Source organism: Xiphophorus maculatus, chromosome 7, assembly GCF_002775205.1.
Source record: "Xiphophorus maculatus strain JP 163 A chromosome 7, X_maculatus-5.0-male, whole genome shotgun sequence".
Classification (NCBI taxonomy): Eukaryota; Metazoa; Chordata; class Actinopteri; order Cyprinodontiformes; family Poeciliidae; genus Xiphophorus; species Xiphophorus maculatus.
In genome coordinates, this window is record NC_036449.1 from 19,411,097 (window position 1) to 19,435,659 (window position 24,563).

Genomic DNA, 24,563 nt, shown 5'->3' on the forward strand with positions numbered 1-24,563 from the left:
GCCCTTGTTTGGGGAGTGGTTCTTAGTACAGAACTCTTGCCAGAGCACCGCCACTGTGTCAGGCAAATACTCTACTTTCAACTGTAGATATTTAAAATTACCATGTGACAAATTAAAACAATTATGAATGTTGAAGTCCTTTTGAAGTATCGAAGTTTTGCTTCTGCTTTACAAAGAAATCGGAAGTTTGCATTGTTGGTCTTCACCATGGGTCTGAACCGGAAGTCAGCTGTTCCTTTACTTTCGCTTTACAGGATAAAAATCCCCCCTCGTCGGTCATGAAAGTTGAGGTTCCTTTTAGAAGATTTGCAATTTTAACTTTCCCGAAACGGGTTTTCTGTGATTATACACCACGTAGTCCTCTTCCGGGACTCTGGGTATTTCCCCAAAAGCGTTGTCACTTGCAGTTTGCCGTTTCCATTCCAACCATCTTACTGAAGCTGTGAGGTAGGTCACGTCGTGTAAATACTTTAGAGACAACAACAAAAACAACCGCGAAACTCAGCTCGACGTTAACTATTGCCATGTTGGGTTAATGCTTTTCTTTTCTTTTCTTAGTCGTCGTGAAGTTGCTTCTATCAACAAAACAGCATGTCTCCGTTTGAAGAATATGACCTTAGGATCAACGCTATCGCGGAGGATCTGACCATTGGGGAACGTAAACAGGCAATTTACCTTTGTGAGAGCTTGATTACGGACAGCAGCGTGGCTTGCGTCAGGGAGACTTTAAGAGTCAAAGTAAACTTTCACGCAGACCCTCCCCTGTTTATAATGTCCATCCTCAGGCAGCTAGGACGGTACGACATTCTAAAACGAGTCTATAAAGTGGGCAGAAACGAGATAGAAAAGAAGATTCAGACATATAGACAAGTTCTCCCAAGATTCAGGTAATATACTTTGTTTACATTCAGTGTCTGCAGTTGATGTTTCATTCACTAATTCAGTTTGTCCTTTTGCAGAGTGCTGATGGTTACTATAAGCGACAATCTCCAAATGGAGGATGTGGAGCAAATAAAATTTTTATTAGGCAGGACTTTATCCCATGAAAAAACAGAAAATATCAAGGTAAACCCATATATATACTTTTACTTTCAGGCTGAGAGTGTGTATGGGCTTTTGTGACTACGCGCTTTGACAATGGGAAGGTTTCACTTTGATTGAATGAAAAATCTCACACATGATCTGTTACAGACCTTCTTGGAAGTGATGATTGAACTGGAGAAGCTGGATTCAGTGTCACCCGAAAGAGTGGAGCTTGTTGAGGACTGTTTACGAAATATTGGTCGGCTTGATCTGGCCAAAATAGTGGCTGCTTACAAGATGTCAGGTGAGAATATTAATTGAAGAAGTTAGTATTTAAATGCTTCAAATGATTCACGAGGTGCTTATAAAAAGGGAAGTGAAAACGAACAATTTTGGGGGGGATTCTCAGCTGACTGAGATGGTTCATTAGGCATGCAATGAAGCTGAAGATTTTTGCACTGGTTTTGATAGAACGGTGCAGTACAATGTATTGTGTGTATTGAGGCAGAGTTGTAGATTTATCAAGAGGTGCATGCTGACCCCTGTCCACCACTAAAAACAGTAATAGTGGAAACATGACCATTACATTTGGACCATATGGGCCATGGTGCAATAAGGTGACCTGGTCTGTTTAACCTTTACCATTATGGGTGGGTGTGTGTGTTACTTATCTGGGGAACATGTGACACCAGGATGCACTATTACAAAAATGCAAGCCCAACAGCTGCAGGGCATTGTTTTAGGATGATATCTGCTGGGAAACCACGGGTCCTGCATTCCAAGTGGATGTTACTTGCAAATGTATCACATCCTCTGCATTGTTTAAAACTAGATTCACCCTGTCATGGAAATGGGTTTTACTTAGTGACTCTTTCAGCAGGACTATGAGTCCAGCTAACAAAGGAGAGATGGTTCAGGATTGGTTAAGAGTAGCACAATGACGGGTATGATCCATGTAGGCCCCAAGTCACAACTTAAAGAACTCAAATAATCTGGTGTTAACATCACAGTACACCTTTGAAGTAAAAGAGGGTCCAAAACACTACAAATGTGTCTATGCTTCATCCTATGTTGGTTAGCTGATACAATTTCTCATTGGCATTTAATAAGATTTGTATAAAAATCTGTCTTCTGCCAAACACTGTTGAGCAGGATGTCATACAGTAATCCTGAAGGCAAGTGGATAACCAAACTCAAGCATTAAATTAGAGTACAAAAAATATTCTGACCATGTAGCAGAACCATCTGTTGAGTGAGTTGGTCACAGACTTGTAAATTTAGCCTAACAGACCTAATTATAGGCAGTTTTCTTAGCTGAAGATTTAAATATGCAACAATTTATTGTTCTGTTTCATAAACATAAATTGCAAATGTTTCTTGCCAAGGCCTATGTGCTGTTCACAGTCTCTATTCAAATCCATAGGTCTAGCTAAAACCAAAGTTTTTAAAAATAGTTTATTACTTTTCAATAAAGTATTTCTTTTTACAGTTATTTCAGTTGAAAGTCTGAGTATGATTAACTTTGTCCAAATAATAATGAGGATTTTAAAGGTTAATTAGAAAATATGGTCATCATGTACACCTTATTTAGCATCATTTAATTGCTAACAGTAGCAGACGAGTGATTGTTCTTCAGGTTTATTGAAGGTTTTTGAGTCCAGTCTTTGTTCCAGCATAATTTCACATAAATGTGGTTTCTTTCTGTAGAGCAATTATAAACTTATTCAGGCATGAAAATCCCTAAGTCCAGAGACAACATCATTTTGTGTCTGTCATATAAAATATAATTTAGCAAAATAAGACATAACATAGGAGGCAATTTTGTTTCAGATGCAGTGGTTGCTCATATGTTTTCAAATGTTTGTTGCTGCATAAAATGAAATACTAAATATAGCTTGATGGGCATAAAATCCTATTTTAACACAAATGAAAAAGCTTTTAAACAAAAAGATTTAGTGTCTTGTGCAGTGATTGATTGCAAACCATATCAAGACTGAGCAAACGTTTATATATAAAGACTATTAAAAATATAAAAGAAAAAATAATTTTAAAAATGTCTTGAGGACTTTTGGTCAATTTCACTTTAAACAAATTATAGAAAGTATTTGTCTAGTTTAGATCAAAGTACAAGAAACAAGTGCCAAGTCAAGACAGCCCTGGCACACTGGTTAGATAATAAAAATATTTGAACATTATATGGTACTCTTTTTAAGCTTTTAGCTAATAGGAATAGACAGTAATTGTCTCTCATTCTCTGTTCATTTTGCAGGTGCAACATCTGAACACTCATGGCCTCCACAACACAGTGGTCAAGCTGCTGTGAGTAAAATATTGAAAAAAGTCACAATTTATATACAGTATAAAATGGTATTACGATATATATTATATTTTACATCACACCTTACTGTTATTTACTTTAGATTAATTATCAATAGGTATTTTTACAACTAATCTTGGCTTTTCATCTGATTAACATTAAATACGATTGAATCTATCCCAAGTATTTTCATTAAATTTGTATTTGCTAGAAAAAAGGTTTTTGGCAATTAAAATTGTATTTTGCATTATTTAAATAAATAATTAAAACTCCCAAGTTGATGTTTTTGTCCACAGTAAATGACCGACTGCTCCTTTATTACTGTGATGGGTTTGTAATGATGCATTAATGACGCATGTATGTTTTATTTTTACATTTTAGAGTCAACCAGACCAGTACAACTTAAGGGCGAATCAAAGAGGAGTCTGTGTTATTATTGACTGTGTAGGTAATGATGGAGGTGAGATACAAACATTTATTTAAGAAGAGATACCAAAATAACAACACAAAACTTTGATTTCCATCCAAAATATTTAGTAAAATGTGGAAGCATTGTAAGTGCAAAGCACCTTGGTTTTATTCCTCTTCATCATCATATTATAACTGAAATGCTGTATATTGCTGTTAGTTTTTCAGAGCTATAAGTGTTTCAAAGCAGGCCCTTCCCACACACAGGTCAAGGTTAACATGTTGTGGGAAAAGAAAATTATAAAGAAATAATTGCATCTAAAAGTTGCAGGAGTCTGGCCCTCGAAGACTGTAGTTTGAGACCACAGCTTTAAACAAGTCTAAAAAAAGAAAAAAAAGCCTAAAAGATTTTAAATTCATGACCAGATGTATTTAAAACTTCTCAATTTTAATCCATCACATTCTGTTTCCATGAATTATACATATGATATATGATATGGAAATGCCCCTCATGTCCACTGTTGGGTAAGGTGGATGATCCGTGATGCTTTGGGTCTTTCACAACTCTCTTACAATGGCTTTGGAAAACCCAGGAAATTTAAAATATCAAATAATTAAAAATCTGGTGGAAAAAACATATCTGCATGAGCACAGAATTTTTGGGCAATGTCACCCATTAGATGTTAACCCTATGGAAAAGCAATAGGTGGAAGAGAAGACCCAGGACTGTGAACAAACTGCAAACAGGAATGATTCAAGATCTCTCTCTCACTGCGCTCCAAACTTTGTGAAATGTTACTTTAAAAGATTAAATGTTGCCTGCTCAACAGTTGTCGGTATTGTTTTTAGTACAGACTGTTAACACTAACAGCAGTGATACCAATAATTGTACGAAAGGTGATTTTGTTATCAACATTTATTTATTTGAAGGAATTTTTTTCTCCCCACTCAATAGTTGAAAAGCTTAAATCATGGTTATATTTTTTTTGCTAGTTTGAGATTACGCGATCACAATAAGAGTCATATTATGTTAAAGGTCTTAACCGTAGGCGGCAACACATTTGTTCACATCTATATAAAGTGATATACAAAGTGATTGTTTACTGTCCGATCACAATGTCTTTTTAATATTCATGTTTATTCATATTGTCTTTTCTTCCTCAGGAATGTTAGAAAACACGTTTAAGGCTCTCCACTTCAACGTTCTCTACCACAGCATGCTGGGTGCTAATGAGATTTTCGAAACTCTTAAAGAAGTCTCTAAACACAGACAGAGTCACAACGAGGATGCTTTTGTCTGCTGCATCATTAGCCGCAGCTTAGATGACAATATTCTGGGTACGGACTCGTATGGTAGAGGTCTTCCTGTCAAAAACATCAGAGATCTCTTTTTGGGTGCCACTTGTCCTAAGATGGTCGGCAAGCCAAAACTTTTTTTCATCCAGAGCTACGTGGTTCCTGAGTCTGATCATTTGGAGCAAGACGACTGCGACAGCTTACCCATGAGAGAAAACCTCCCCACAGATGCAGACATACTCTGGAGTCACTGCCGGACAGATGAAAGCCAGCTGCTACAAGAGCAGCATCACTCTGTTTACCTAAAAGCACTGACTGATGGCTTAAGCAAAGCCAAGAGGTGGTAATATTCCTAATAAATGTAATCTATGCTCAACATCGTGTTCCGCTCATCTGAACTGCTTCTGTCATTGTCTTTACAGGGAAACGGATCTGCTTGATGTTCAAATGAAGGTGAATGGAGCCATTTATGACCATAACCAAAAACATCCTGAAGCAAATTACCATTGTGATGTAAAACACACTTTGAGAAAAAGTCTTTATCTAGAATAGAAAAGTGACAGATACATTCACTGTCACTAAGCACCTAAAACTGTGGCACTGATCTCACTACATGGCTTATGAAGAACATGTTTTCTGTGTGTATACTGACCCCTAGTGGTTTAAATGAAAGAAGACACTACAGAGACATAATAATTGCTTAATTGTTTATTTCAGTAATTTAATTCAAAAAGTTAAAAATCATATATTATCGAGATTAATTGTAAACATGATGATATACTGTATTTCCAAAGTTTAAACCTGTTAGTTTTGATATTTGTGGCTTACAGCTAATGAATTCCTAAAATTCAATGTCTTAGAAAATTATAACAATAACACTGCATGTTTAATACAAAATTAAATTTGGGGTTTTATGAGCTGTAAGTTATATTATCAAAATTAGTGACAACAAAATATCACTTTTTCAATTTTTATAACAAACTGTATTCTTGTTTATGTGCTGTAATATTTAAGTTTGTTTTCTCACCCACAAACTATATATATATATATTATGTGATCAATATAACATTTTTAGATATTTTTTGTAAATGAAGGACTCTGGGCGTTTTCTCATTCATTTTTTATTTATTTAATTAAACTGAAAAAATATTATTTTTTATCAGCAAGCAAAAAATGTCATTAAAATTTAATTTTACATCAACTCTTAGTTGGTGGCTTATGGCAAAAAAAAAAAATCTGACTTCAAAATAAAGAAGTAAAAAATAGATTGTACACTAAGCTACCTTCATATCCTGTAGGGTTTTAATCATTTCAGGTTTGTGCTTTGCTAGTCTTCATGAAATCTCAAGTTAAATTTTTATTTATATATGTTGTCGGGCATGTTTTGCCCATTTTACAAAGCCTTTTATGTTTTTATTCACTTTATATGAAAAACTCTTAACTAAAATGAACATTTTTAACTATTAGCTAATCGGGAGCATCCGTAAGACATGAATGAATATTGTCAGATATTTAAAACCAACAAACCTTTCTTGATGAAACTGCTTTCATTCATTTTATTGTCATTAACTTTCAGTGAGGTCTTTGCTGAATATGATATACATGGTAACCCTTCATGTTGATGTACAGTGCAAGGAAAGGTAATTTGAAGAGAAATTGGATGTAAAGATGTAAATTCAAGGTAGTCCAAACATGAAAAGCATTACATCATATGGAAAATCTCAACAAAAATCTTGGGCAGACAAAAAAAAAACAGAACTGTTTTGAAAATGTAACTAAGCTGCAATTATGTCAGACAAGTAACTGTTTTCTGTCACCTTGCTCTTCCTTTTACTACTTTGCATTATTTTCTCTTGTTTTGTTGTTAATTTTTATATCTAAAGAACATTTGTCATTTTATATTTATTTAGTACAAAAGATGTATTTTTTGTTTTTAAGTACATTCCTGATATGTAGTGTATTTGTATTTGATGTATCTAACACATTTGTTTGTACATGTAGTGTTTTCATTAACAGGACCTCATGCTAGCAGAAATGCAGGCTTCAAATTATGAAACCTTGTATAAATTAATCCAGGTTTTGCGTGTCTTTTAGTAAATTATTACTCTGATTAATAAATTACTATTTATTATTTACCTTACAAATTCTTAACCTTTGTTGGTTAGAAATATACAATGTCCATGATATATTCATGGGCATTGTAATCTTTTAAATACTGTCACAAGAACAAAAACACTAACATTGTTTTGGAATGTGTTTCATTACTTATTTATTTCTGCTTGACAAGCAACAGAAATAATGTTGCTTGTCATTATTGGGACGAGGAAGTGGTATGGATGACGATAGAAAACAGGATTTCATCTTTATGTCAACTCTGACAAATATATCTAGTATATTGGTATTTATCTGACAAATATATCTATTTTGGTGCTCAGGAAGCCCTGACTCAAAGCTTCACACTAAACTTAAATTAAACTTAAAGGGGTTTGCTTCACCAAACTTTGAAATTGGGTTGTCTCTTACGACTATTTAACTAGTCTATGACCCGTGTACACTCACAAATCTTCTACCACACTTTTTCACTCCACTCAATTTTTCATAAACTTGCTTGAAGACATTCTTTGTAGAGTCTACTTATTTACCATTTGCTTTTTGTAGCTCATCAATAACTGCTATATAAGTGTCAAGTAAACAGTCTTCTCCATAACTCTGTAAAAGCGACCTAACATATATATTCAACCTACTGCTTTGGGTCCCTGCCCTAAAATCTTTGCACAGTATAAATTACAGGGATAGTTTTATTGTTTGACAGTTTTAGTAAGCTGCACCAATTTGTTTTCAAAATGGAAAACAGATTTACAGTATATAAACACACTGACAAGAGTTTGATAGTAAATTGAATGCCGCAGTGGTAGCTTAATATTTTACATTTCATTTTCACTTAATTGTTTGCAAATAAATCTCAGTGAATAACTGAAAATTTCTCCATGGGCTTGGGAGTACAATAAAAATAAATTTGGATCCTCCTGTTTCACTTTACCTGAGTGTACACTGGGTGTGACACTCAGCAAACTGGAGAGAAACCAAATCTCCATAGATTATTTTTAGTTTTTATCTTCAAAAACACTTAATTCATCATGTATTTTATGTAATGTTGACAAATTTAAACTAGAGTTCTTTATTTGCTTGATAATGTATGCTGTCCTTTGCTGACTAAATTAATTGAACTTTTAAACTGAATAAACAATGCAACCTGACAGATGTAGGGAGTTAATTTACATGCTACTTGCACAATGTGCAAGCAAATAAACATTGTGCAAGTGGTCCCCCCAATCTAATTCTGCTCATTATAATTCTCATTGAGTATATTATAAAATGCTCATAACAATACCATCAAAAATACTTTATCATTAGTTTGATTTTTTCCTACCATACTTTTTTCTTCCACTTAACTTTTCTTTAATATGCTAAATATGCATTTTTTTCCAGAATATTTTCTGCCTTTCTGTGGTTGTAGTTTTCTTTAAATTTCATTTACGTTGTAGACAGCACAGGAAGGTTTTTGTAAATCTCAGAGTGTTGTAAGTGCCTCAAAAATATGACAGTAGGAGGCAGGCAAGTTGTGTAAAGAGCTCTAGCACAGAGTTCACAAACACACGCTCACACACACCCGAGCTACCCTCGTCGTGAACGCGCGCCGTGAGGACTGCTGTTGCTATGATGCAATGGCGACTGCGCCGTGGGAAGCGAGAGAGGAGTTGAATGAGTTTCCTCCACAGTTGAGGACACACGGCCACTGACAGTCCCTGTGGGGAGCCCACAGCCGCGGACACGCCGATAGAAGCCTTTCTGGACTCTGTGCATGGAAACACGGATCCAGGTGTGTCCACTAGCCTTGCAGCTAGCCATGTCATGAAGGTTGGAGAGATTTCACACACCTTTGCGAGACGTATCAGCAGCAGCAGCAGCAGCAGCAGCAGCAGCGAGGCAGGAGAGGCACCAACACCCTGTTCGCTCTGAGCCGAAACGCACCCAGGGGCGCCTGTACACACCGGTTTATTTATTTATTTTTATTCTTTATTATTAGTCACGTTTTGTGGCATTGTCCTCATCGCCTCAGCGGACCGCATTGTACTGGACCACCATGGCTGAGAGAACCTCCGCCGGGTTGCTCTCAATGATGCTGGAACCCACGCCGGCGGTCGCGATGACCCTTCCGGCGGAGGTCCGGGAGAAGCTGGCGGAGCTGGAGCTGGAGCTGTCTGAAGGTAAGTTGAGCTTGCACTGCAGGTCAGTGTGTCCTGACTGGGGTCTTCCTTTAGGTGTGACAGCTTTCAGGACCACCGCCCTTTATTTTGACTTTTTGTGTACCCTGTTTGAAAACATATTAGCATCACTGTAGCCCCTCTTCTCTGTTTATTTTAAAGAAAAATGCCCCAAATGAACTTCTACCTTGTTGTGTCCTCTCATAACAGGAACTTAAAAGATCAGGAGGTCATGATTCACAATGAATTTAATTCAAAGTGTTTTTGTCCTGAAGTTTTACAATTGATCACATATCAATTAGCCTACATCTGATCAAATGGATCTAAGGATCTAACCCAACAACTACACTGACACACCCATGATACTGATGTATGCTCCACTCAGTCTCCCCTCTGTTAGAAGCTGATCACAGTCATTTTGTGTGTTTTTCCCACATCTTTGAATTATTACTGTAAATACACATTCATACAATTTTCTTTTTGTGAACTTTAACTGATTGTTTATGTTAAAGTGAAATAGTTTCACTGATACCCAGTCGGCAACTTTTGTAACTATGTAAAGGTTGCCAAATATCCAACTGATTAATGTTCTGGGCTTGACAGATCCACTTGGATATCATGAACAAAGAAACAGTACCCAGGTTTACCTTGCTTTTTACATATTTATAAAAAGGCTTAGAAATAATCATAATAAAAACGATACTTTGAATTTTCATTTTCAGTTTCAGTATTGGTCAGATCTTATTCACTCACAAATTCCATCAATTGCATGCAGGTGTGCTGCATAATCCAAGCAAAAAGTAATTTTTTGAAACTCATGTCTTTACTACTAATAGACCCAAAAGCATGCCAAATTACCAAAGGAAAATTGTATTGAACATCATCTCAAATTACAAATTTCACAAACAATACAAAATTTACAGTGTGGGTATTTGTTGACCCTAAAAATGAATTTCATAAAAATAACAATGAATATATTAAAATGGATTTAATAAAAATAACAATGAGTATATTATTTCTATAAGAGTTATTAAATGAATTAGAATATGTTTTATAAGAGATAAGAGGGAATAAATTTGTTTCAAGAGTATTTAACTTGGAAGTTGAGAGATAGGTGCATACATATTTAATTTTTTGTCAATTATTTGTGGCATACCACAAGGGTCAGTGTTTGGACAAAAATTATTTATTTCTATATTTATAATAAATGCAAAATGTCTGATTTGTTTTGAGTTAGACACAACTATCTTAATTGTTTTGTGGTAATCTGCAGCAATGTTTGAATCTGATGTTCTCTGTCTATGTGGGGACACTTATAAAAGTTATAACAACTGTATTTATTATAAAAGCAGCTTTAAGACGGTTTTGTTTACTTGCAAAATCCCTTTTAATGCTTCAACTATGGCATTTATTGTAAACAGAGCCCAAAGCATTCTAACAAAGCATTCTGCCAAATTACTCAAAAGGTATTGATCAACACCATTGATTTCAATCTGTTATTTGAAATTTATCTTTGATTAAATAATTTATTTTTTTTCACATTAGCTCTATAACCATAAAATCGCTTCAATGAACAAAATGTTGTTTAAGCCACCTCATTGCAGGTTTTTCCTGTATTGTGTCCACTTTCCATTAGCCCTTCCTGCTTGATCCTTCCAAAGATTGGAATTAGATTTCTTCATGTTTGCTAATCACAGGACTTAACGCTAAGTTGTTGTAAATCAGCTCGTTACAGTGGGTTCATTGGTTGCTGGTAAGCAGAAATCCTCACAATGCACTAATCTGGTCCTCTGAACAAAAAGAAAGAAGTGCTTGTTTTTGTCCACAAAGGGCTTCTGTTGTTTTTTGGGTTAATTCAGTGGGCCTCATTGTTAAGCTCTTTCCTATTATCTAGTAAAATTAGCTAAGCTGCAATAAAGTTCTGCTAATTAATGACCTACATTAATTCTGATTAGATTTGTCATTTGACCCCTTTTGGTTTTTTCCCTTTTTTGTGAGATTAACAGAGGAGGTCAGGTCTTGAGTCACATTTTAGATGTAATTGTTTTTTCTTTTTGGATATTGTCTCTGCTGCAGAATCCCACCATGGTTAGAAGTAGATCCAAGGTGCATTCACTTCAACAACCACATTAGCTGCCTCTGTAGCCTCTAATGGAATACACATGTTTAGAAGAGTGGCTACCCGTCTAATCTATATCTGTCCAGTTTCCTCTTCCTGCTCTCCACATGTCACATCCTGCTTTGTCCCAGCTCAGATAGCACTATCTCCTTGCTTTTCTGCCACTGACATCCCAAGTTGTCCCTTTCCAAGTCTTGTCTCCTGTTCCGTGTTTGTCTCCAGGCCTCGCAGCCTCCATACTTTCTATATTTCTTTTCTGATCAAAGAAAGGAATGTCATGTTCTGCAGGCTAAAGAGATGATTTCTTTTTTGCTGCTCCTTAACTGACTATTCCTGTCTGCTGCTCTGAACTTTTCCCCCCGTAATGATGCTCTTAAAATGCGTCCCCAGTTGTGTTGTGTCTGAGTACAGTATATTTTAGGTAACTCATTTCATCAGAAGCAGATGAAAACCTGCAAGCCCTGCGGAAAAGATTTCTACCCTTCAAAATGGGCTCTTCTGCTTGAGATAAAAAATCAAGACACATTTCTTTCATAATGAGAAGCATACCTTGATTCCTTTTGCATATCTGAGTGAATCATTTGATGTGTGAGTGTCATGAAACATTTTATACATGCAAAGTGTGATGCACACTATCCTATGCTGTTTATCAGACAGATTTGCCTGAGTAGTATCAGTTTGAGGCTATCCAGCAGCACAGATAGATAATATTCCAGCATCAGCATCTAGGACCAGCTGATGTGTGAAATAAACAATCTGCAGCAGTCTTATAACTGTAATGGTAGGCAAGTTTTCCTCAAGGGATGTATTCATTTTCAGATTCTCTTATTTTTGTTTCTATTTTATTGGGTTAGTGTTTAAAATATGTTGCGAAATCTGCTTTGCAACTGTCCAGTTATTATTATTTTTAAATAATGCACCATAATTTCAGAAAGGAAAATGATAACACTCCCATATTTACTTTAGCGAAACAGATGAGACATTGTTGTATTTCTTATGTGATTTGTAATTATCATCCAGATAATTCTGCAACTTTCCAAAACTGGATTCACCGCCAATCAAATTCTCAGCTTTGTGGCTATTAGAAAGAACCTGTTATCTCTCATCTGCTGACCTAAATGCAGATGATGGCCAAAAGATAGGGCATAAAGGAGGCCAAGAAGATGGATGATCCCCATTATCTCCTGCAGGGAAGAAGTAGATAACGAGACGTGTTTGCTGAGTAATTCATAGAGCTTAGTCTATCATTCCCTGGGTTTTCTGCCTTCCTCCTCCATTTGCTCTCTAAACCCTCTGATTACAACATCATTTTTAGTCCAGTGCTGCTCAAGTTTGCATGGGTAAATGCCAAAGCTTTGACTTGTCATTGCCCTTGTTTACAATGCTCCCATTGAGCAAACATTTACAGGGGAGGTATGTGTTTTGCCTTGTTTATGGTCACATGAATACCCTGGAAATGTATGCTGAGGAGTCTTAAGAGGACAGAATAACTAATTCTTTGAAACCTAAGCTATGAATACATGTTACAATATTCTTTATCATTTGTCACATTGTCTCATTAAGGATACAGGCTCTAGATTTTTATCTCTGACCTAGAATCTGCTGCTAGGTTGACCCAATTTCCCCATGGGGATCATTAAAGTTTCACTATTTATCTAAGTTGTTAGATAAGGTAGAGCATAATTTGCTGTATTCCAGCAGGTGAACAAGTCTGTCATAGGGTAATAGTACTCATAAGATGAGGACAGATGATTTAATTATAACTACAATAAAGTGCAAAAATATTAATATCTATATTTTGTAAAGTACTTCTAGTATATATATTTGGGATTTTAAATCTAGAATAAATGTAAAGTTATACATATCTGAAGAGCAGAGAGGGAATAATAATTGTCTAATTGGCACATATTTTTATACAGACTCCTTTACTGTGATACACCTAAAAATCTAGTTCAATGCAACCAAAAGAAGTTTAAAGGTTAAATTATAAAACATCTCAAACATTGACATTCAGAACACTGTTAATCTGCCAAGCAAATGTTAAAAAAAGTATGACAGATCTGCAAAGATATTCTGGAGGAGCTTCAGATATCTGTTTGTTCGTTAGTTGTGCATTAAAACAATTTTGGCCCTTGTGTAAGAGTGGCAACAAGGAAAGAATCGTTGAAAGAAAGTAATCAAAAGTCCTACTTTTAGTTTGGCTCAAGCCGTGTAGGGGCACCAGCAAAGATATGGAGGAAGGTATTCTGTTCAGATGAAATCAAACTTGTAATTTTTTGGAATACAAGCAAAACACAATGTGTGGCGCAAAAACAACACAGAACAAACAAAATGAATGACAATTTTTCAGATTTTTATTAGTAAAAAAAAAACAAAAAACATTTTAGCATTTGAAATAAAAAAGAAAGTTCATGGGGTATTAATACTAGCACAGTATTATACATTTAAAGCCACTTCATTAATCATATCTTTTTGCTAGATATGATTTTTTTTTGTCAGCATTTGTTTTCCAGTTAAACCTAAAACTTGGTCCTTGTCCTGAAAGGAGGGTGTAGTTAGTGGATAGCTTTGGTGGCCAGCTCTTTGTAAACCTTCTCTGTGGAAAGTATGACTGTTCAGGAAACCCCAGTGAAACTCCCGAGTTTGTTAGGAAAAGACCACATCTGTCAACCACTGTTTAGAGATACCAAATCATTCTGTGGTACCTACTGTCCAAAAAGACATGAAATTAAAAAAGATACCACTGGGCCTGCTGAGAATTTAGCCTGTTGTTTCAGACCAAACAGTGAATAAATATAGACATAAATTCTGTATTAAGAAGCAAATGTAGAGGATTTAGCACGATTATTGAAGGAGCTTTCAGCATTGCTCCTGTGCTCTGTAATAGGATTCAATGAGAGGAATGTTGAGTCTTTCAGCCTCCAGTTTGGCTGCTGTAGCTATTCTGAAGTCCAGCAGGAGCTACAGAAGCAGTACTGCTTCACCCCTATCACAGTTTAGTAGGGGTACCATTATAAATATTTCAAGGGTGTGCCTCAGATCAGAGTAAAGCTTCAGATACTTGTGCTGCTCTCAAGCAAAACCGCATTTTTCTCATTGCCAACTTGTGCACAAGTAATTGTGTTGTACATGTTTGACTTCAGTTACTTTTGTTTGTGTCTCTGGGTGCTTTGTGGAGTCAGTCCTTCCCATTCTTTTTTGGTTACATACCACATAGCTTTGTTTTGTTTTAACCCACCAATGACCTACAGTGGTTTTCCTGCATGCCTTGCTCTCTTCTCACTCCTTGCCTCTTGTTTTTTTTAAGCACTCCTCTGCTTCCTGTCTGTCTTTGTACTGTAGGAGCCATGAATATTTAAAGTACTGCAGTATGTCAAAGTGTGTCTGAAATATTTTTTCTCTCGATTTCTTCAACTCTTGTGGAGTCCACATAATTTTAATATTTTCTCCAGATAAAGTATTATATCTTTTGGACTTGTTTGAATTGCTCTTGTTTGCTGTTACTGGGATTTGAACCAATGGTTATTGTATTATCACAACAGAAGTTATTTTTTCACTATTTTTATGGAACATCAAACATCCATCCATCCATTCGTTCGTTTGACCTTTCTTCCTTGCTTGTCAGAAATATTTTCCACACATTCACACTAATGGAAAACTAAGATTATATTACTGAAAAGTATGATTAAAAAACAACTAAAAGTTGTTATAGTGGTTTAATACTCTCCTATTTCTTGTAGATCATATTTGAAATGAAATTCATCTTGGGAACAATACCCTTTTTTCAGAAAATGTATGACTTAACATTATGCTCCATTCCATTTTTTTTGAATTTCTAAAAGTACAGTAAATATTTAAGTAAGCACCAGTGCAATTTGCTGACAAAACAGGATACATTGACCACTTCAAGGACACTCTGTAAATTTCATGCTCCGTATACCTGCCTTCTTACTTAAGGCTTCTGTTCTGCCTCAGTGAGCATTTCAGAGTCAAATGTTTGCTGCCCTTTCACTTGTTTTGATCTCTCACCTGCTGAAAACTGAAACTCCATGAAGTTTCAGTTCATGGAGGTTCATGGCCTCCTTAAGGCATTGAAAGAGAGTTAAAAATATGAGTAGTGCATTTCTAGGTAAATGCTATGAATATAGGATATTTTCTGTCCCAGTTCAGGGAACCTATGATAAAAACAGTGCAGTGAAATCAAGACGCAAATTAAAGTGTTTGTGAAGGGCTGAAAGTTTTAAGAAGTGTGAAGAGAAATAGAAGTGTGAAGAAGTATTATACTTGTTAGATGCCAAAGTAAAAACTAAATTTTTTCTCTCAACATCAATTATTATCGTCTGATGTTTGATTCTAAACAACCTTGCTTAATGTTTTCCTTCTATACTTAAATACTTGGGATGGGGTGGCCATTTCAAATTACCATAGGGTCACATTAGTAGCTTCATCACAATGTTTTTAAAGTGCTTATTGTGCTTAATATTTCATGTTTTTGCTGTTCTACTATCTCTATATTAACACAAGTGAGCTGCTTAAGAAACAAACAGCTCATGGTTTCTCAGCCAACTAACTAATGCTAAGATACATTTTACCTTTTAACTTCACCAAATTTTATATTATGAAAAGTTTGTTGCAATATTTGTGCACATAGTATGATTATCAAGATAATTTTGTATATTCTAAGCCGCACACTGAATTCTGTAATTCTGTATCAGACTATTTTTAGCAGGAGCTGACACTGACACACACACTGTGAGCACAATATTTTAATTCAAAATAAAATCACCACATTTGTGTTTGGGTGAAAAATTAATTTAGGATTTTCTCCTTAACTTATGACTCTGTTTCTTTGTAGCCTCAGTAGGATTACATAACTCAGTCTGTTAAGTAGCATTCGTAGACTTTTATCTGCACTGCATGTCATCACAGTCCTTATTCCTGAAACACTTTGTTAGAAAGGAAATTAGTTTGATGTATCATGTGATAATATATATTGTGATAAAAAGTAGAACTGTTGTGACAGTATTGCGTCCTTTTTATTTATAGAGTTGTTCCAGCATTAGCCAATGAGCCAATGAGGTTGATGATAAATTAACTTTTACAAATGTTAAAAGTGGTAATTTGTAGCATTTTAAAATTCCTATGAATAAAAATGAGTCTGGTCAGGGCTGTCAACGCTTAGTGACTTTTTGTGACCTTTTTAGTGGGGGGGGTTTCAGAGTTCAACCTGCTCAGCGTGACTTCAACATGAAGAATCTATTGAACACAGAGAACCAATAAGTAACCTTGTTTTAAGGCTGCCTGGAGAAAAAAATAAATATGGTTTCCTGACCACCTTATACACTGTGGTTCATGTATCAGGCTAAGAAAATTCAAATATTAAACTGCAAGATGGAGTTTGAAGTTCCTCTAAAAGCAGAAGAAGGAACGGTAAAGAGGAGCCAGGAAACATGCAATCCTGTTTTTTTTCTCTCTCTTTTTGCTTTGTTTGATCAATGTGAGAGCCTGCACAGGTGTTGTGGGCAGATCAGAGACAAATGTGACTGGCTGGATCAGGAACCTTTCTGGTGGAAAAACAAACAGACAGAAAATGTCTGGAATGTGCTGTGACCTATGAACTTAAACGTGAGCAGAGGGCTTTCCACTACTGGAGGGCACGGCAACATTAAACAACACAGCAGATCGCTTTGTATGCTTTCTCTGCCTTTTAAAGAAAAAGAGCTACCCCCTTTTTACTTCATGCCCTTGGACGTCCCAGCAGATTATGGGAGGGAAGAACCGTGTACGCTGGTTTCTTTTTTTGTTATTGTAGGTCCAAAGGCAGTTTTCTTCCCCTTTAGATGTAAAGCTTAACTTGGCAGACACAAACCGCATACCAGAAAATGTGCGTACACTGTGTGTACACTCTGTTCAGGCAGACAGTTTTAGGTGAGCTGTGCTGCCGTTGCTCTCCAAAGACTTTTCCCCTGTGTGTTATTCAACTTGCAGTGAGGGAGGAAAAAACAAAATGCAAAGTGAGGGCAAGTTAGGATTGCATGTAAAGCTTTTAAAACACCTCAGGAGACTATTGATTTCTGCAGTCAGTTTTTAGCTAATCTTTAGAATAAATATATATAAAAAAAATTCTAAATGCTGTTATTGGTGCTTTTATATTCAGATCCCTTGGTAGGAGACAAAAATATTTGCTAAAAAAATCCTGTTCCAACAAGAACAAGTCGGGCAAAGGAGGAGGTACACCTGGAGTAACTTAATCAAGTAATTTTATCAAAAGATGAATAATATGAGCACAAAAGTTGCTGAAGCAAGGACTTTATCTCAGAAAGGGTAAAAACAAAAAACAGATACAATCTAATCCCTGTTTGATCTGATTCAGGAGATTTCACTCAAACTATGTTCAGTTACGTCCTGAAAAGAAAAAAAATTTCTGTTGTGCAAGAGGAACGAGGGACTGGTACTGATTAAGTTGTGCCTTTAAGATTACTTCTATAAAATATGGTCTTGATAATCCAATCACTATATATGCTGATAAAAGTCTATATCTCATAATTTTTCCATCTTTATAGATTGCCACAGCATATAACACAGTCACAGTGCAAAACACAGCAATTGTTTGTAAAATTAAATTAGACAAATTGTTTCCTGGTTTTAGAGTGATAAAAATGAGTTATTTCTATTTATCAAACACTAAAATAATAGAAGAAAAAATGATTTGTAAAACTCAATGTCGATGTCAGTGCCAGCAGATTTGATATGACCTGTTGAATAATTTACACTCATCTGCCTCTTTTGTAAAGATTTTTTTAGTTTTGAAATGACAACACAACAAAATTTTATGAAGATTATGGTGGCCTGCAACGTTAAGTATTCCATCTGTATTTTATTTTCCTCCTGAAATGAATTATCATCAATCTTCAGCAGCACACAGATTAAATATTACTACCCCTCTGTATTTGTCATTGCTATTGTGTAAATTTGGAAGAATTCACACAAAATTTTGAGCTGGTGGCAAGAATGTTTGGGTCCACAGAGGCCCTTTTTAGACTGACTGTGCCTCTCAGGATGCTTTAGTTAAAAGTTTTAAGTTATCACTGCTATTTTCTCTAAGAGTGACAGAGATGTTTCACTGACAGGAAGCGTGGAGCAATGAGTAGCTTTTACTCTGATCTGCATATGAGAACATTTTATAAGCTGATAACTAAGATATTATTAAGTATGCATCATTTCTTCTGCTTCTGTAAGCACTGTTTTGCAGCCAACGGGTTCACGCTAGAGATTTTGAGTAACTTTTCCAAGCAAGGGCTTTGTCTGGAATCTCAGGCACGAGTGGACAAACAATGACACACATATAACTGACCAGTAATCTAATAAAACACACACGAATACTGTTACACGCCCATGCCATGACTCTGCTCTTACTCACAACATTCTTGACATAGAGATCAGAGTCCTGAGCAGCTTGTGGGTGATGTTTACGCCTGTGGTCACATTCTCGCCTCATGGTGACCAGTGTGGGCCCGCTGTTTATTCATGAAGGTTTCCCATCCATTGTCCCCTCTGACCACTGGTCAAGGGATTCATTGAATAGCAAGCAAGGCAATAGACCCACCACACTATTAGTCCTGCCTCTTTAAATGAGGCGTCACAAGGAAAGTTAGCTGTAACTGAACAAAAAAAAAGAAGAAAAATTCCACACATTGTTGTTGTCTTTTGCTCTTTTTGCATTGACTTCAGATGTTGTGGGTGTTGCCACACCTTTTCTTTTTTTTTTTTTTTTTTAGCATTTCTGCATGTATTTTTATTTTCTCTGTCCAATCAAATGTTTGTTGTAAACAGCTGTTTCTATCATCCACAGAAATCAAAATAGCTGGGAGATTACTTGTCGCATGACTCATCACTTTAAGAAATTCTTAATGACAACTGCATGAACCCCTAATATTGCAGGACATAATGACTCCCCCCTGCCTGTCATTACAATAGTCTGAAGTCATTAAGAAATAACAGAAAGTTTTGTTGTGATGTCATTCTTTCGTGCAAACTTTCCCTTGAGATCATCTGCTGCAGCCTTAATTCCCAAATGTGTGGAATGTGCTTGATAGTTAACCTTATTTCCTGAAACTTAGTGGAGTAACATGACACAGTTGCTTTGTCTTTTCCTACTTATCTAATTTAACAAGAAATCTGATTTTATTTTGCTGTTGAAATGGTGAGGTTATGCTTAAATTTAGCAACTAGGACATGATGTCAGAACAATCTGATGATCAAATGACTTTATGTAACACAACAGGAGAGAAGTAAGATCATGTAGATTTGTTATTGGTCTTTGTTTGAATTTCTGCATCATGAGCCACAACTGGTGAGTTAACATTCCTTTATGCCGCATGTTTTTAGTCAGATAAAAATGCAAAAGTAAGTTGGGATTAATTTTGTTTTACCAGCTCAACAGTAAACTGAGCTTGACAACGGTCTCTATCTCAGAGAGTCTGACTACAATGTAAATCTGAAACAAAAAAAGGCCTGTCACATTTGTCTTATTCAAATAAAGGCATACAATTTTCTAATTTTGTTGCGGTTTTGTTGTTTTCTATCTTGCTCGTCAAATGTTTGTCATTCTTGTGGCCTATGGCTGTAAAATTATTTCAAAGGTCTCACTTTGGGCACCCTTGGTTTAAGCTAAAAAAAAGCATGGAAAATAATAACCAAGTTGAGTTTTGCAGCGTGGTCTGGTTTTCTGGACTATCCAAGTCAAAGCCTTAAAGGGAGTTGTATTTACATGACATTGCTCAAAGGGCTAGCTGATGGAGGAGAAAAATGGGAGTAAGAAGACAAGAGTGGGAGGAATAATGAGGCCTGGGTTTAGAATCTCCTGACAGACACGGCTGGAGTATGTCAGAGCTTATGAAAATCATCAATTCCTAACTTTTCATTTCTTTTATTTTTAACTTGTTTATACAAGACATGAATGCTCTGGCTCAGGAACTGACAGCAAAATGGTTATTTTCACAACCACTGCTCACTTGACATTTTCTCTTTTTCAGACTATTCTCTGTAAAGCCAAGAGATGGTTGTGTGTTAAAGTCTCACTAAATCATCATCATCTGTTATACTCCACCAAAATCACTTGAGTTTTCTTTCTTTCCCGTTGTGACACTCAGTTTAAAGTTCAGCAAGACCATGTCTGGAAGGCTGAAGTTCTCCATTTCTCCATGGGCATGGCTTTAATCGGTTCTTCCTCAGTCAGCGCCCGACAGATTTGTCTCTATTTGCAGATCTTACGTGATTCCTCCCTATTTCTTTGGAATCACCTTAGGGGTGGTACAAGATGGCCCCAGCCTGGTAGTATGTTAAAGTGATGAGACTGGCAACAGGCTTTATTGGTTAATTCATTCATTGATGACTCTGAAGTAGTTTGTTTGATGGTGAACTCCAAATCGATAATTCAAAGCTTGAGGTCCATACTTTTTTTTCATCAGTTGTGGTGGAAGAGCACACACATTATCAACTAGATGGGGAAACCCGCAACAAACAAATATGCCAAAAGATTTCTGAGAAACTGAATGCTCAAGGGTACACGCATAAAATGGCATCATCGGAGAGTCACAACTTGTGTGCTCATGACCCCGCTCACATTCCTGCTCACTTTCCTGCCTATATTCATGTCCACAGTGTGATGAACACGCTGCCAATGGAGACACACTCAGCTTGGCTAGAACCAAACCAGACATTAATCGGTTAGAGTGAGACTTGACTATGGAGAAGGAGCTTAAATAGATTGGGTTGCTGCCATGGGATTTACTTATTCAGTATTGACCAGGTTTACCTGATAAAGTGGCCATTGACTATATGATAGGATCAGCTGAACTTGCCAAAATACAACATTTGACTCTCCCTTTTGGTGCATGACTTTAATTGTCCCTAAACAGGCAGGGGTCAAGAGGATTGTTTGCAAGAATTGGCCCCTCCTGACCTGATGTTACTGATGCTACATTATGAGGAATTCTCCAACCTCCTCCAGGCCATAGAAGACAAATGATGGGCTGAGGTTTAAACTGCACCTTTCTCCACAGAACCAACAAAAAACACTGACTACAGACTGAGAGCCATGTGCTACAACTTTTGTCTGGAGACGTTTGTAAGTCATGTCTCTGCTTGCATTTTCTCTGTTTACAAGTCTGGCACATGCATATATGTCTCCATAGATGAACCCACACAATCATTTCCTCTGTTGCTTGTGTCATGCAGCCTGTTGTTTCATTTAGGCTGAATTTGGCCTCTACAGTATGTGTGTGGGGGGATGATAAATGCTAAAGCAGATCTTGTACTGACTGCCCAGTCTGCGTCTCTTTGGAACTGACCGTTCATTCTTGTTCCCTGTTTTTCTTCTTTATTTTTTTGTCTCCCTGAAATTGATGGTGGAGGGCCTAAGCTCTGACCGCCTTCCTTTGGAGAAAATGCTGTTGCGAGACTAAGCCTGGACAAGAGTTTGTTTTTGTCCTGGAATCAGCTTCTTTTGTTTTTGAAGTATCAGCTCACTAGTTCAGCCCCACCCTTGGAAATCCAATACTGGCTCCACAAATAAGGGATATTATGTCTGTTGCAATGGACCGGTATTTAATAATTGCACTCTGAGCTGTTTATTTTAATACAATGTGTTTCAGAGGGATCATGCATTCCTGTTGAGTACAACATCTTTTTTCTTTGTCCTTAGGAATGGTTCGTAATGTCAGACACTTAGATTTAAGCTTTTTAGGGCTATACTTGTGCTGGATTGGAATCTGCAAAGAATAAACTTTAACAACTGTTTACTTAAAGTAGCTTGATATTTGAGTTGTTACAGTGTTTCCAGTTTTTTTGTACATTGAATAATCTGAAAATGTGTGTACTTTAATTCCTCCTGCTTTACTTCATTTTTTCTAAATATAATTCAGTTTAACCGATTTTGTTCAAAGGTCAGCTGGAGGTTTGTTGTGAAGCATTAGTAAGCAAACAAAATCTGTTGACAATTCTCCCACTTGAGCTGCACATCAGCCTGAGGTCATCATAATCACAGTGAAACACTGTAGTGGCGGCATCATGCAGTGGGGACAAGTAAACTGGTCAGCAATTGAAACAGGAAGAAATCCTGTCAGATTCTGCAGGACTGGGGAGCATGTTTAGCTACTAACAGCTGTGACTACTCTAGACCGATTAGTCAAGTCACAAAGACAAATAGACTAGAATTTCATCCTGCACATATGATGGAGACTTGTAAGAAAAGATTTGCAACTATAATTGCAGAAAAAGGTGTTTAAAAGAACACAACCTCATGCCATGCTTTTAAGATTTTTATTTTGTATTCTTTTTCTTGCGCTTCAAAATATGTGCTGCTTTTGGTTCATAGAAAATCAGAAAAAATATGGTGAAGTTTGGGGTTATAATGTGACAAAACACATGCAGGTTTTGCCAAGCTGAAGGTGTGTAGCACTTTCTCTGCAGAGGGTTGCCTCACTTGCTGCTGTGGGTGTTTGCTGTAAAATACCTCAAAGGTCTCAACTACTTCACATTCCACAAACATATTCAGTTGTTTCCCCTGTGCAAACAGCCATTTAAGTGAAAAAAAAAACTACAATAAACCTCATGTTACAATGTGTTTGACAGAAAGAAGTAAACAGGCTCCTGTACTGGATGCTGTTCTGTTTTGTTTATGACCTACTGTTATCTCACTTACATCTGTAGGAGTTGTCTCCCTGCAGAAGGTACATTTTATCTTTGAAGATATACTTCAGAGGTTTGAGGTATCTCAATTGTCAGAAAGATGGTTTACATCCAATTTAACTTCAGGACTTTGGGTTACTGCAGCTATTTGCAGCACAGATGTTTAAGAGCTGTCTGCTGTTGATCTTTCTTTCCTCTGTTTTGCTTTTAAGTTCACGTTGCTCACCTCAGCTCACCTCAGGCTTGAGTTTATCTCATTTTATATATTTATTTTTGTCTGGGTTTTCATTCTGTCTGACTGGCTGTCAGATTCCTTATGGAGAGGCTCAGTCAGGGGTTTCACCTCTGACAGTAATCCTAGAGGTTTCTGTGGGGAGGATATTGATCGAGGATCGAGGCTAGAGGATTGAAAAAGATCCGATGTGGAAATGGTTGAAAAATTTAGTCAAGAGGAGAAAACAGGGTAAATTAAAGGGAAAATTTGTAAATTATTTGTCTGTAGCATTAGATTTTAGTTTACAAGGTGAGCAAACTTTGAGGTAAATTTCAATGTTCTTTAACTGGGATGAAATGTAAGGTATAAGTCAATGTAACTTTCATAGCTATTGAATTTCTATTTTTTGGAAGCCATTTCTAGATTTTGTTGCTCTAAAAAGATAGGATTGGAAAAGGCTCTTGAAAAATGCAACACTTTTGGTGATGTTACAGAGCTCAGTGTTGAGGTAAAGACACTCACACAGTCCACTGACTTTTCTGAAAGGTAGTGCATTTTAGAGAACATCTGCCCTTGTTTCTGTACATTTGTGTAAATTACAGCCAACATAAATTTCTTTGAATTCTGAAAGATCGGTGCTGTTTGAGTCCAGATTATATATAAAAATAGAGTTTACTGAATGCTGCTGGTAATTTGGATGCAGAAGAAATTTAAGAAAGTGAATAATTAGGTGGACATTGAGTGTTCAGCCAGACACCCAACTAAAAAGCCTTGATTCATTTATTCAGTATAACCAGCAGGATGTTAAAAATGTGTTGAAAGGACATATTACTCTTACAATTTATTACAAATTAGAATAGTACATAATTTAGGAAGTATAGACTATGTATAATAATTTTACAGTATACTACATGGACCAGTTACAGTATTGAGTGAAAATTGGCCTAATTTCTCTGTTTGATTTTTGTTTTTGCATCTGCATGGATTTGGTGCTGCCTGTGTTGTGAATATTGTGCAAAATTCAAAACGTTGCTTTGTGAATCCCCCCCTAAAGACATTATCCTGATAAAACTGAACCATAGTAAAAAACATACTGACTTTATGCCAGTTGTTGGCTCTGTTTCTAAGCTTTACATTAAACTTAGTAAACAGTTCAGGGACTGCTCACATGATTGACACATTTAAATTAAAATTAAAATGAGCTCAGCAGGTGCAATCAACTCTAAGCCA

At 36.4% G+C, this 24,563-nt stretch overlaps 2 protein-coding genes across 12 annotated transcripts in view; both read left to right on the forward strand.

The window, feature by feature from the left end:
* The first annotated feature begins 233 nt into the window (after positions 1 to 233).
* cflar (CASP8 and FADD like apoptosis regulator) lies at positions 234 to 6,122 on the forward strand. The gene is made up of 8 exons (XM_023336652.1): positions 234 to 447; positions 559 to 887; positions 960 to 1,065; positions 1,192 to 1,327; positions 3,293 to 3,342; positions 3,722 to 3,800; positions 4,913 to 5,384; positions 5,467 to 6,122. The coding sequence occupies exons 2-8, from the start codon at positions 592 to 594 to the stop codon at positions 5,594 to 5,596; spliced, it is 1,269 nt and encodes a 422-aa protein (XP_023192420.1). The 5' UTR covers positions 234 to 447; positions 559 to 591; the 3' UTR covers positions 5,597 to 6,122.
* Positions 6,123 to 8,753: 2,631 nt separating this feature from the next.
* dip2a (disco interacting protein 2 homolog A) overlaps positions 8,754 to 24,563 on the forward strand; it is an 89,789-nt gene continuing 73,979 nt past the window's right edge. For 8 of the 11 annotated variants that reach the window (XM_023337022.1, XM_023337024.1, XM_023337023.1 and 5 more), the window contains exon 1: positions 8,754 to 9,312. In XM_023337022.1, the coding sequence (XP_023192790.1) occupies positions 9,189 to 9,312 (124 nt within the window). In that variant the 5' untranslated portion in view covers positions 8,754 to 9,188. The remainder of the gene's footprint in view (positions 9,313 to 24,563) is intronic. The other 3 variants (XM_023337026.1, XM_023337027.1, XM_023337032.1) reach the window with 1 other exon arrangement.